Genomic DNA, 14,838 nt, shown 5'->3' on the forward strand with positions numbered 1-14,838 from the left:
TATGGCTCTGAGGTAGCAGTGAGGAAATGAAGCTGCGGCCCCTGAATCTACACTAATTCACTGTGTTCTGGAGAGCTGGAGCGAGCGGTTAAGTTGGTGGGGACTTAAGAGACTGGGCAGGTGTTGTGATGTATGGAATATTATTAGCCTAGCCTGAAAGGTCTCGTACGTTCTAGCGCTATGCCAGCACAAGCAGTGGTTTTAACTGTTCAAATAAAGGTGGAGAAAAGCACATTAAGTTCCTGTATTTGCCCTTTCATATTTTACCACAAACAAAAATAACCCAGAGTTGACACGACTGGCGTTATTTCACAGAGAAATAACGCTGCGCTCTTGGGAAACGTCCTTTGAGTCACACGGCCGAGGTTTACTCGTTTGCGTGCATAGTGGTTTAAAAACAGAGCGCGATTCAGAGAAACCCCTCAGTGCAGCGCAGCGAGAGAGAGGAGAGAGCACTGATGCACGTCACCTGGTCATCTGTTCCCAGCGGATGGGCGGCCAGCAGAGGCCTGCACTGGATCGTGTACGGGGTGTTGTTGACAAGAACGGTTCTGTCCTCGATCTGGAGGATCTGGATGCCGTGTTTCACCACGGACGACACGCAGAACTGACACAGCTGCAGAGGAAACAACGGACACCCAATTTGTCAGCTATAGTGGATAGAAGAAGCAGTTTGAAGATAAAACAATCACTCACATACTGTCTGTGCAAACGTTTTTAGTTCGCTACATTTCACTGAATAGGACTACGAAACATTTTCATACGCCACCAACATGGCTTCAATCTAAATTCAGTGACTTTACAAATCCAACGATGAAGCAAGTGGCCGCTGTTTCTCTCACCTTCTGCCGTCCGGGAGAGGCTCCCAGGGTGATGTCGGCCTCCACGTATCCCTCCTCGTCCAGAGTGACCACCTCTGAGCCGGATCCCTCCTTCCATCGGGGAGAGGTCAGGTCGTGGACCAGTTTGAGCGCCGTGGACTTGTGGACAGTGTTGGTGTGGGCCCAGTAGATGCCAATCTGGAAGGCTTCCTGGGCGGGTGGGAAGGCAGTGAGGGGAAAATGAAAGCGTGAGGAGGAAATCAGATGGAAGGAATCTGAATGTGATTGCATTTTGGAAACGGCCACATGGCGGGGTCAATCGTGGCTTCATTACAGACAACTCAGCACAATGCTCCTGACAGTGTCCATGTTCACTGCATAGCATCTCAATTAGTCCTGGAACTGAGGAGTATACACGCTCCACGACTGTTGGCTTTGTTAGGAGGACATACTTAAAGTGTCCCACAGATGCTGGAATGCCACCGATTGGTCGTCCGGCTCTGCAGCTAGCAGCGTCATGAAACATGCCGATCAAACAGCAGCCTTCACCCGTAAACCAATCAACTCTGGTGTCAGCGGAGACCAAATCTCCACACGTCATGCCATCATAAAAAGCAGGGCTCTACGGTAACAATGCTGTATTTGGTTTTATTTCACAGGCTTTTGCACATTTACAACTTTATATTTTAGTTTCTTTGAGCTCAACCATATCAGCACTTGTTCTTTGACACGCTGCCTTCCCCGCTTAGCGCCGGGTGAGCGGTGGAACAGTCTGTGTACGTGTGCGTTATGTTCCACGGGGGTAAATCCTCTGCAGACCTCTGCTTCTGATCATAGAAGCCAGTGAGGAGACATGCCCGCAGTATTCGGTGACAGAGCTGGGCTGCAGATAAAGGCTTCGGCGGGGAATATTGTTGTAATGCAGCTTTGGTGGACGGTCGTGTGCTTAGTATTCAAGATGAGGGAAGAGCGGGCTTCACAATGAAATGCCACAAAAAGGCAGACTTCGTCTCGGTCCTGGGCTAAAGACAGTCTTCAGTGCAATAGAACGATCACTGTAGATCATGCAGCCACTAAAATTAGAATAACATACAGAATCAGAAATATTTTCACTGCCAAAATTCACCAACACTAAACTTTTAACCTGATTAGAAACATTGATGCAATGTGACTCGTTTGATGCAGAATAGTAAACGATATGCAAGTATTGTATAAAACTACTATTACCAGCTTGCTGTAGTATTCCCCCACTAACCAGAGATGTTCAAACTGTCATCACTTCATCCTTTTATCCTCAGACATTTGCATGAAATAGTCATTGATTTATTTATTGAGTCACGCGTGACCTTTGACCAGCAAAATGTAATCAGTTCATCCTTGAGTCCAGGTGGAGTCCAAATTGATGAAATGCCGTCGAGGGGTTCCTGAGATATCGTTCACTAGAACGGACTGGACGGATGAAAACAGAATGGCTCCGGTCATGGCTACCGGTGGCTACCGGTGGACACGGTACAAGAAAATAAAGAACAGACTTTTACACACGAAGTGTAGTCTGCTGGAGTACTACTCAGCCTGGAACACTGTTGTATATTGTCTTCTGTGATTGTGGAGGGACATGTCTAAAGAAAAGGACCCTGATGAAGTCATTATCCTGATTTTGTCTTGAAGGCTACGTCGGAATCTGAAGGCATAGAAGTCTAAGGAAAGACGAGCTTGGGAATAGAAGTCAGGACATCTGGGCCTCTGTAGCGTCTTTTTAATATCGGTCTCTCGGAGGACACATATACATATATGTAGTTGGCACCATACCTCGAAGTTGGGGGGCACAATAACCTTGCCGGCTGGTATCTGCAGAACGATGGTCTCTCCCTCAAAAAGCCAGAGGTCCCATTGGGAGTGGTTGGCCAGCAGTGCCCAGGGCAACAGCTCCACCAGCAGGGTGTTCAGCCCGGCCTTCCAGCAGGATAACTTAACCTGCATGGGACTGTCCCACTGGGCGAGGGGCTCCAGCACTGACCTGTGAGGAGAGAACAGGGATTCAACAATGCAGCCAGAAACAGTGGAAGCTTTGGTCTTTACAGTACAGATGATGCACACATGTGAAGCACAGGTACAATGCAGACATGCGGGACACATGAGCTTGTATCTCATGTAAGCCTCTGCAGTATGAGGCCATGGCTGTACATGGACTGTAAACACTTCACCAGACACAAAGCTATAATGACATACATATAGACAGAGAGACAGACACACCACTATCTGTAATGCAGTATTGATAAACAACCATTATTGTCAACTTGGTAATAAAACTCATTCATGCTCAATTACTTGAATTAAGGACACAATTTGCCCCGTCTACTCTATGTGATTCATCTATGGACATGTTTTACACAGTGCCGAGTATGGAACATTGAAATGTGTCGTACATAAACAAACAATTGTTGCACTGTTATACTATGCAGACAAATCAACACCGACAGTCGAAACAAATACACAAAAGAAAAGGTCTGCAGATAAGTTATGCAATGCAAACAGATTCAGTCGACAGGGCATCTGGGAAAACACACCACACACACACCAAACCAATCCACCGACAGCAGCAGTCATATCACGGTAATCACGGTCCTGTGAACCCTAAACAGAGCAGTGCCAGAGCAGAGCCAAACAAACACTTCTCTCAGACTCACTCTGACGTTCAAAACCATCAAAACCAGTCTCCCCTCTCCCCGGAGGCAGGCCTGGACTCGGCTAAACCTACCAAACTGCCACCTCAGACTCGTCACATACCCTAAAGACTCCCCCGCTGCGGAACGGGGACCGCTGTTCGTGCGGTTGAGCGGGATATTGACCTCGAGGCTGAGGGGCTCATAAATCACATGACGGAGCTCAGAAACAAGGTTATTGAAAGAAATGCGCTCAGCAGCTTCTGTCAAAACCTGCCAACTCTGGAGCTGAGGGTTTAGGAAGTATGAATTTTGAGAAGCACACTGCTCTGAAAACACACACACACACACACACACACACACACACACACACACACACACACACACACACACACACACACACACACACACACACACACACACACACACACACACACACACACACACACACACACACACACACACACACACACACACACACCTGTAGCTAGGGCTTACCCTAACCCCAACCACTACAAGCTATTTAATGATTGTGGAGGTGCCTCTCTGCCATTTAAAAAATCCAACAGAGAAAGAAAAACAACGTTTACCACTTTCAACTTCCTCTGGCCCTTTAAGACACAATATTTACACACTCCCTGCCAGGCAGTCGGTTCGGTTTCTCCACCGAGCCGGCGAGACCGAGAAGCCTCTTTTCAAACTGCATCCCTGTTGTCAACATTAAACAAAAACATAAAATTAAACTGTGGCTTCCACTTGCTGTCCAAGTTGTGAGTGTGTTTACAGATAGCAATCGGTGCTATTAATCCGACTACTCGCATATTTTTTACGCTCTTTTTCCTCAGATCGTTTCCCACCTCATGCTCTTGAGCAAAAAGTAGCAGAGTTCTGGGCTTCAGACAAGCTGCCACTGTCACTTCCATGATCGGAAACGTGCTTTGGCCTTGGGCTTTTGTCTCGCAGTGGGGGGGGGGCTGACGGAGAAACCAGACACCAAACCCACCAGACAGCAGCCGTCCACCGTGTGTGTGTGAGAGACATTTAAAGGTGAACGATGTGAACGGTGGTGTATGTGTGTGCAACAATAGCGTTATGTGTGTGTCTGCACCCATGTGCAGGGCAACAATCTGTGTGTGTGTTGGAGTACGTATAGAGAGCGGAGGAACCCCGGGGCAACCACAGGCAGACATATGGCCCACATGACCAGCAGACAGATCCGCCGGGACTCTCTTGTAACTCGGAGCCTGTGGGAGAGCATGTGGCTGCTATCAGAATGTGATTGCTTTGTGACAAAAGATGATTCCCAGAGTGACATTTGCGGACAGATCCACATGTGTGTGCTGCCCTGATCGTGTATGGGGCCACATTTGCACTCATCCACTGCACACTGTACGCTCTTGCAAAGCTGTGCCAAGTTTTTTAACTGCACGCAAGGCCCCCAAACCTCCGGTCTGTGGGGACGACTTCTGATGTGCGGCTCTGCACTGTCCTCGCCGTTAACGGTTTTATTATGTGAACAAAGACTCGGCGATAAAAAGAGAAGCCTCCCTCATTGATGAGTTCGCTTGCACAACTTTGTGCTTTGAGGAGGCACGCTGTATGAAGCCTACTATTAGAGAGCACGCACTGCAAAGCACACAATGACATTTGTGTTGTGAAATCTAACAGTGGGAGTTAACGCTTGCCGCAGAAGCGCTACAATAAAGATGGCACAGAATAAGACATGTTGACTGATTACAAAAGATCAGAAGGTGTCGTGGTGCACTCGTGTTGGCTTTGAGCATGAATCTGGCTCACAACTTGCACAATGTGTCATTATTTCTCTATCCTGCCTCGCTGCACCTTGTTGGTATTACCCGGGCACTTCTAAGTGCAGACGGGCGCCTCAAGATTCTGTTTAAAAAAGACAAATCGTAGAAGTAAAAACACAAAACTGCAATCGTCACAAATGCAGAGCACTGACCAGCAGCTAGTGGGAGAGGGGGGGGTTACCTGTCAGCGTCTTTGGCGCCATATGGCCACGGCGGCCCGGCGGAGGGCTTCGGACCGTAGAAGTCAGCCAGGATGTGCTCCAGGTTGTCCTCGCCTCCGTTCTTGTTCACAATCTGTTTGATCAGGCTGGTGGAGATCGGCACGGCACAGTTGGAAGCGTCTTCGTCCTCCCTGAAAAGACGGAGCACAAAAATCGTTATGGATTTTGTTAACCAGCCGAGTTAGGTGCATTTGTTTGTCTGTGTGGACAAACATTCCCATTCCATACATGTCCTCGCAGGACACGCACACTGAAACATGCGCTACCTCTACCCGGCCATCTGCAGGGTCCTCCTGTACCAGCTGACTCCACTTATCCTGACCATGTCCTCCTGCGTGGTGGCCGGTGTGACAAGCAATTGCTTGAAATGAAAACCTACTCACTCGTGGGGTTATAAAATAAACCACTGCTGGATATTTTTTGACAGCAAACCAGACTTGGAAGCGTGTTTACTTATTCTAACGATTCAAACTGGTTTTTATTTTCTATTTCACTGAAGGACAAGACATCTCTTGACAGCAGCAGACTATTCCCTTTGTTCTGTTCGCAACAATCGAAGTGACCTCCGGCTAGACCAGAGCAGTTCCTGAGGGGGGAGGGGGGGAACTGGAAGAGGCTTCTGATTGTAAACCCTCAGCTTTCTAATGTTGTGGCCGGTTCGAGGGGAGTGGGACACAACGGTTCTGGTTAAGACCCGTCTGTGTCTCTCTTGCGTCGCAGACCGCAGCTCTGCTCTCCACCTCGTCCATTAGAGCCCACAACTATGTATAACAACAGGAAGGAAAGACGAGCTGTTGACCAGCGAACATCGGAGATTGGCTCCGTCCTAGAGGTTTGGGGTTGGGGGGGGTTGTGTGCATGTAGTATATGTGTGTGTATGCGAGTGAACGTCCGTTTACAATTGTGGCTTGTAGTGTGTGTGTGTTGGGGATAGAGATGGATGGATGGAGCTGTTGGGGTATGTGCGTTCACACGGTGAGAGGCAGTTTAGGCAGGGGACAGATCGTAAACACGAGGAGCACTGCGGTCGCAAACCAGAAAGTTGTTCGTTAGTACTTCGTTGTTACTGAGCTTGCATGAAAAAACCCCCAAAAGGATTTATCTCCAACAACAGGGGCCAAACATATTCCCAGTCACTGTATGGCCACTGTGGTTCCTTAATGGCAGCTGAAATCAAAACAAACTTTGTGACCAGATATCCAAACACACAACGGTTACAGCAAAGAAAATCTCTCAAGGGGAGTCAATTACACTCAACGTTTACTCTGTTTATTCAGATCGCCACTAGCTGCAACCAAAAAGGGCCGATGTGTCTTTCATGGATCCGCATAAAACAACACAGATTACAGATGTACAGATCACAAACACAGTAGGAACAACAAGGACGCGGCATGTACACATGTGGTAGTTATTTCCCCCCCTGGGGCCACCCATACAGAAACATAAACACTTGTGTTACCGAGAGACTCTTTGGACTAAAGCATCTGCCACACGAGGCAGGAGGTGTCATTAGAATTCACAACCTTACAGATGATTCCCTTTTACGCGCAGATTTCGACGCAATCCAATTTTCAGACGACTGGTTCGGCTTAGTGGAACCCGCCGCGACAAACTGGATGAAGAGCTGTCTCTTGCGAGAGGATACGCACAATATGAGAACGTGTGAACACACACTGACAAACTGGGGCCCGATCGACAGGCGTAGCAGTGATGTATGTGACGGACTCTGCCCGTGATGAAGTGGCAACTGCCACACTTGCGTTGGCACACAGACAACTAAGACAGCGACAGACGCAGAAACACGTGTGTATGCACGCAATCCAATACGGGGCGAAAGACCTGCTCTCTGTTAGGGCCCGCATCTAAATGAGGTGTAATTATGGTCCAACCTGACATGTTGGAGTTGGGAGTGTCAGCGTCTCAGCTGCTGCCAAGTTGGCTTCCTGTTCCCCTGCACTGTGCCTGGGTTCCCCTGGATCACGTCTCCAAGTTGGCTCACGGAAATCGGAAATGTGGTGCGAAAGAATCTTAAGTAAGTGTCTCTCCACCTTTGTCACATCGAGGTGTAAAAAACACGACGGAAGACCAGAGTCAGACTCTGCGGTCCTTTGCGGCGGTGGGAGCTGGTGGCTGATGACATAATCTGAAGCTGGACTGAAAGAACTGCTGATCAGCAACCATCTTGGTCATGGAAACTATTGTGATCTAAAAGACTTTTTTGCTTGGTCTTATACACTTAAGATCCATTTTGTCTTTATCAGGGTTTAAAAGTATTGTAAATGTTCGGCAATCCTCAATGTGGTAAAGCTCTTGGCTTTTGTTCTTTTTGTTTTACCTAGCCTGGAAAGTCAGGTGGTGGGTGAGGTCGGCCTCTGTGTTTAACAGGGGCTCCTGGTGGCCCTGGCCACCTATCGGCTGGCTCTCTCTCAGCCCTAGACTCCTCTTCTCTATGTGGACGGTTACTGGATCTGGCAGGTGGCTCCTCATGACAAACAGTGGACTGAACACCACCTGAAACGGGAGTCATACAGAACAATCAGTGAGACAAACCGCTCAAACAAACAGCCAGTACTGAATTAAACTGGGAAAAGGATAGTTCGATGTTCAACAATTCAGCTGCCGTGTATTCTTATGAGGTCTGTTTCCTCGTTTTGGACTAATTAAGGAATTCCGGCGATATCAATAAGATACACTGGGTTGAAAACATGGCACTAAATTGTGTGACAATAGTTCAGATCAACCAAGTACAAACAACCACACCAGGCTGGTCTGGGATGGTTTTATGTTGAATTATGCCAACAAAGTGAAAAGAAATGCACATGGGTATGTAATGCTTTGGTGTTCTCTTGTAGAGGACACATTATTCTGAAACACCAAAAAATGTCCCATTGGACTGAAAACCCATTTGCCAAACAGCCCGTTATCCCGAAAGCAAGCGCCCACACCAACATGGCTAATTATTATGCAGAATGATGTCATCCAACAACATTTACTACAACGGGGAAGCCATACATCCTCTTCCTCTGACTGGCTGGTACTGGTTGACTTCGTTGGTTTGGCTGGTGAGGTTTCGGCATGAGCAGTGAGATTATTTAGGGTAAGAATGTCAGGGTAAGCCAAGACGCAGAGCAGGCCGGGCCACGCCAGAGCAGAACAAAAGATATTGCCACCGGATGATGTCATCCTGCATAATAATTAGCCATGTGCTTCTGTTTGTAGCTGACAGAGGGGGTACTTTTGGAGCAATGGACGTTTGTTTTCTGGATAACGGACTGTTGGGTATTTCTTTGGACTATTGGTGGTTTTGGAATAGTGGCATAGCATCCCGTAGTAATCAATAACATATTGCTCTAACTACCTGGCAAGAGTGGAATACCTGCACATAGTGAAAGCAGATGGAGCATCAGGGAAGAAAAAACAACAACTTTGTGTCACAACATGGAAATGAACGCTGTGCGTGTGTGTGCAGAGATACTCACCACTCTCTGCTGCATGTGAGAGCCAGGTTCAATTGTGATAAGCGTGCACCAAACATAGAGCAAAGAACCGCTGGAGCAAGGCACCTGAAAAAGAGACAGACTTGCTGTTATTGACAGTCTCATTACTTATGATTCCAAGCTGTCCAATCCAAAACCTTTTAGTCTTACAGTGCTCCGGAGAGTGTGGAGTCTCATATCTTTCCATTACTGCGAAGGGTTAACAGAAGAAAGATTGATCAAGGGCAGTCGAGGGCAACTTGATTGTTTTTGTTTGCGGGTACAGTGCAAAAATATGGATATCTGATTACTTTATTGCCTTGTGCTGCCTTGTATTCCCAGACAGAATGTTTATAGCCCCCATCGGCAACGCATTATCATGTTTTATCCTAAAACGCGTTTGTTTCTTGGCTTCTTCCAGTAGTTTAAAGTTAAAGTCTCCCTAAAGCCAAGGCACATTACAAGCGGTTTGGTTTATGACAGACCGGGGACTTCATGTACTTGGTGGGGACAGAGAGAGTGGAGCCAAGAGACCATTCAGTTCTAACAGAGAGAAAAAACAAAAAAAACAGCCTTGTTGGGATGAGGTAGTGAAACTTTGGAAAGCAGATAATCTTTAGGCCTGATCCACCGAAAACACTCGCAGCTGGGATAAGGTCGAGACGACCTCCTGTGCTTTGTCAAAAGTAGAGGACGATGTTGAAAATCGGCGTTAGGGAGGATGAAGGTGAGATATGAGGAAGAGGAGTTACCACAGATGGATTACCGGTTAATCAGACGGATGAGAAAAGAGACAGGAGAGAGAGTCAGAGGGTGGAACAGGTGGACGAGCCGAAAGCCAAGGGATGAAGTAAATAAAGAAGAGGAGTGAACAGTTACAAGATAGACAAGCCAGCCAGTGTGTGGGCGAGCGAGACAGGGGGAGGAAACGAGAGAGTGAAATACCAGGAGACCGACAGAGATGGAGAGATCTGTGGACCCAGCTACTAGTCCAGGCTCTCATTCCGAGCCAAACCTCCACATGTGTAATGAACGGCTGATCTGAGGAGAGGAGATAACAGCGGAGCGATTGGAGCGGAGTCAGGGATATTCACGGCCGCACACAGAAGCTGGAGCTGCAGAAACTAGCTAGCTGTGAACAGCAAGGGGGCTTATAAAGGAAGACAACAAAGAGAGAGGGACGAACAACGACGGGAAACCAAGAAAAATACAGAACAAGAGCGAGAACCGCAGGAGACGGAGCAAAGGAGCGATTGTTTGGCGGCGGTCCAGCGGTGCGAAAGTGCCTTCAAAGCCTCTCCCTGTGCCCACGTATCAGCTAGTGTTTCCTGTCTATGGTTAGCGTTGTTATGAGAGAGCATAAACTGTATTTTCTGCCTCTCATCATGGTCGGGTTTTGGGTTGGAGGGCCTTTGTAAGCCTATCTGAGGGGACGATCTCCATCTGTTCTCCCACCGTGAGCGGCTCTGCCACTGTGGCCACCCAGGAGGGAAGGATCCCGACATGGTTGGTGGTCCAGTCCAAACCTGTGTGTGTGGCTGGAGTGGTTAGAAGCAGTGGTGCGTGCAATGTGTGCGTCCATCTGTGTTTGTGAACAATATCCCTCCACGTCAAACGTGTGTTTTCAAAATGACATTTAACACAACTGAAAGGACTTCAACTCAAAGGTCATATAGCAACTCCAAGGTCTCAGCCCAGGTCCGTTTGTGTTGCCATACCTGCACAACAGAGCTGCTGTGGCCCTTCTCCCTCCTCTCCAGCTGGACGTCTTGGGACCAGTCCTCGTCTCCCCTGGCCCTCACGCACAGCTCTGTCATCTCGGCATCCTCCAGCACGTACGAGGGCAGCTTGGCCCCAGCCTCCAGGCAGTCGCAGTGTTCCCTGACCACCGTCTGGCCGTCGGGCCCCACGTAGTGCTGCACCGCCCGCAGCTCAATGTCCTGAGTCAGGTAGCTGCACATCACCTGCCGCCCGCAGATTATTACCTGGAAGAGAAGAAGGTTGCAGAGGAGGATTAAATCCACCTAAAACAACACCAAGCCTTGAATGCAAAGATGTCCTGTTGATCTTATTATGTCCTTTAAAGAAGATGCTTTAACATTCTCTGTTCATTGACCATGAACACACAAATGAGAGTCTGACACAGTCCCAGTATGTTCACATGTTGTCAGCAGTAGGTCACGGTCCACTGATATATGTACTGGACATACAATCCCTACTTGTGTGGACACATGCACGTTATGTTTGTATCTATAGACACAAATGCACACGCAAAGCCAAGCCACCACGCACCAGGGAGCTCTCATCTGGGACTGATGCATCTAAATGTGCTCAGAATTGATTGCTTTCGACGCTCTGTGTGTGTGTGTGTGTTTTGTGTCTACGTGTGTGTTCTGCAGGTTGTGGCGTTGGTACTGATATTGGAGAGAAAGATCCTGGCTTCTGATGAGAGGAATCTCTCCTTCATTTACAGCAGCAGTCAACGTGAGGTGTCAATATAAACGATGACGAGACTAGCTGGACAGAGAGGGACAGTGCAGAAGTGTGTGGCACATTGAGGATGACCCCCCCCCCCTGTCCCTCAAAAAGTACACAAGTTGAGGTGCGCTCACGCAAGCGGGAGCCAATGTACTCTGCGGTGGCGGCCGCCGTCCCACTCTGAGGATACGTGTTGTGTGAATTGGATGCGACCGACACTCAAACCCTTTCATCAGATCCAATGGGAACAAGATGTAAACAAAGTCTGGGACAGACGTGGAAGGGATGCGAGAGGGCGAGTCTGTCTTGTCTGGAGAACGAGAGGGAGACATGTGCGACACTCGACACTGTTTACATAACAAAGTGTCACCGCCGTAATCCGACGGCATCTCTGCATTTTCTGGAATACGCCGGCTCTGCGTTGCATTCGTGGAAAAAACACGCTGTTGGTTGTGTAAAAAGGGACCGCAGCTGGTGTATGGTTTCCTGTGATCTTCTTTGTGGATCAATGGGGTGGCTTCAAGCTCACAAACCTTTGTTTGAGTGCCATGAAACAGATTATGAAAACTGACAAAAAACAGACGTGCTGTCCCCTACATTCTTAGTGTTGTTAAAAACTGTGCCTTCTTTATTGCTGTGGTGCATTTTCACCACAATATATAATTAAAATGTGTTGCCAGTACTGTGAGTCATTTGTCTTTTCTGTAAATAAAATTCTGGTTGAGTAACGCTCAACGTTGTCTCTCATTTTATTGCTTAAACTAACTAGAGTTAGTCCTACTATTATTCTGGTTAACCTTTATGCTTCTATATGAAATATGTATAACCTTTTCTTATGTCCCAAGAAATACAAAAAATGAGCATGACAAGTCTATGACAACATGAACGAACTCCATTAAAGGGATAAAGCTTCAGAAAATAAAAATACAAAATTCTCTTCTCTTGCATTATTTCTTGCATATTTAAGATGTCTCATACGTCCAGTAAGCCGTACCTGTTTCTGGACACCGTTGAGCTGCACCACCTTGATGATGAGTGAAGCCGTGCGTCCCTTGTACTGAATGGTCCTCAGCAGGGTCCCTACGTTGTCCACGCTGAAGGCCTCTGACCAACGCCAGTTCCCCCATCCCTCAATGCAGATGTGCAGCAGCTGCAGGACGGAGCAGGACACACACACACACACACACACACACACACACACACACACACACACACACACACACACACACACACACACACACACACACACACACACACACACACACACACACACACACACACACACACACACACACACACACACACACACACAGGACAGAAGACAGCAGACATCAGAGGTTAGTCTCCTTGCCCTTTATTTATTCCAGAGCAAAAGGCAAGTAAACAGTCTTTGTTTAGAGGCGAAGAAGGGAGACAACAAAGTTCCTGTTTACTGGTGCTGAACAGACCTGCTGCTGGAGGGCCGCACACAATAAACTGGCTGCTGGGAAACAGCTGATGTGGAAGCTCATTATGTGTGTGTGTGTGTGTGTGTGTGTGTGTGTGTGTGTGTGTGTGCGGTTCGATGTGTAGCACTCTGTTCTCCACACGTCTAAATAAGATGCAAACAGCTTGGCTCTCAACCTTCCTCGGCTTCGTCTCCGTCACTTCGCTGTGGAGCCCATCCTCGTGTGTGGCTGGGTGCAGACGCACACACTCAGGGGGAAGCGATAAACAGACGCCGTCCTATCGTTTGACACACAAACAACCTTGCGATGGTGACATTTTTCCGACCACTTTCCAGACAATTCCTCGTAATGTGGGGCCACGACATGGCAGCAGGGGATTATAGACAGATACAAGCCTTTGCCCCTTCATCTACATCCACAGACACCATGCAGCACAGAAGGCTGGTCAGATGTCCATCCTTGCATACGGTACATCTGTGCTCCAGTGAGGTCATGCGTGACAAGGAAAAGCAAATTGTCAAAACAATGTGAGCGTTGTCACGAGATTATGGTCACAATACAGGAGCAGAATCATAAATACGCGGGGAGATGTAAAGCCCCCCCCCCCCTCCAGAGGCAGCGCGGCTGACCTACCACCTAACTGAACTCTCCGTGTCAGCCCAGCTGCCAACACGACTTCAAACTTGCGAGAGCTGGAAAGGGAGGAGGGAGGACGTGAGAAAAGACAAAGAATGCATGTGAGCGGGAGAGTCTAGAAAGACAGGGGGGACGAGGAAGGTGGGCTGGGGTTCACTCCCCTCCCAGAGGAGTTGCGACTAGAGTGGAACACTGAAAAGCGTTTTTGAAGATTTACACTTTGGCCTGTCGCCTCAATGTGCCGAGCGTTTAGCCAATCTGACTCAAGAAAAACAAATTACCCCTGAGGTCAGAGAGCACGGGGGACCCTGGTCGGGACCTTCTATGTTTCTCTCCGCCGTTTGAAGGCAGATTTCTTTACAACAACATTCTTAATCAAAGCCTGAATTCCCTTTCTTCAAGATCATCACTCCTCCCTGTCGGCTGAGTGGAAATGACATAATTTCTCAGATCTCCAGCTCAGTGGACTTGCTCCAGCGGGGAAAGTGGCAGGATGGTGTAAACAGCCAGGTGGCAGAGGTTAACGGTGAGCCTGAAGGCCTTCACACACCGGGGGGCGTGATGTATAAATCACACGAGATGCCAAACACTCATCACCGAATATTAAAACTATTGTTATACTGTTGCAACATTTTTTTCAATACAATTTTTGAATGGATTTGCACAGGCAGAGGACCAACTACTAGGATCGTATGGAACCAGTGCGGTCTGAGCTCAATTGTTGAATAGTTACACAGTGCATATATCTAGGGCTTTTATTGTGAAAGGTAGGAATGGAAGGAGTGGATCTGTTGTGCACAGCCTTTGTCAAGGTTGAAAGAAGTAATCAAGTCTGCTGTCTCGGCACGGACCAGGCAACAACCTTCGGGGGGGAAAAGTGAAGCAAATGCTGACGTGTCTTAGAGCTGCATTCTCTCTAATGTCCATCAGGGGGCGACTCCTCTGGTTGTATAGAAGTCTATAGAAAATGACTCTACTTCTCTCTTGATTTATTGCCTCAGTAAACATTGTAAACATGAGTTTATGTCTCAATCTCTAGTTTCAAGTCTTCTTCAATACAGCATGATGTTCATTTAGTACATTATGGTCCATTTAGAGTCAAATAGACCATAAAGCAGGGGATGCTTTAGGGCGGGGCTACTGTGATTGACAGGTTGCTACCAGAGCTGTAAACATTGCCTCCACATCACTCCTTCACAGTCCACATAAGGTTACTTTCTTTCACTGGTTGCCGTGGGCTTCAAAACGTCAGTCCACAAACCAATGGGTGCCGCTTTTTTGCCA

General features: G+C 47.9%; 1 protein-coding gene across 1 annotated transcript in view; it reads right to left on the reverse strand.

The window, feature by feature from the left end:
* vps13b (vacuolar protein sorting 13 homolog B) overlaps window positions 1–14,838 on the reverse strand; it is a 324,029-nt gene that overhangs the window by 15,562 nt on the left and 293,629 nt on the right. Inside the window, exons 47-54 of the mRNA XM_079275924.1 lie at window positions 12,465–12,620; window positions 10,711–10,977; window positions 8,996–9,079; window positions 7,852–8,027; window positions 5,477–5,647; window positions 2,631–2,838; window positions 843–1,031; window positions 470–616 (exon numbers count right to left, since the gene is read on the reverse strand). Of these exons, the coding sequence (XP_079132050.1) occupies window positions 470–616; window positions 843–1,031; window positions 2,631–2,838; window positions 5,477–5,647; window positions 7,852–8,027; window positions 8,996–9,079; window positions 10,711–10,977; window positions 12,465–12,620 (1,398 nt within the window). The remainder of the gene's footprint in view (window positions 1–469; window positions 617–842; window positions 1,032–2,630; window positions 2,839–5,476; window positions 5,648–7,851; window positions 8,028–8,995; window positions 9,080–10,710; window positions 10,978–12,464; window positions 12,621–14,838) is intronic.

The sequence above is a fragment of the Melanostigma gelatinosum genome (assembly GCF_949748355.1).
Source record: "Melanostigma gelatinosum genome assembly, chromosome: 9".
In the NCBI taxonomy this organism is placed as follows: Eukaryota; Metazoa; Chordata; class Actinopteri; order Perciformes; family Zoarcidae; genus Melanostigma; species Melanostigma gelatinosum.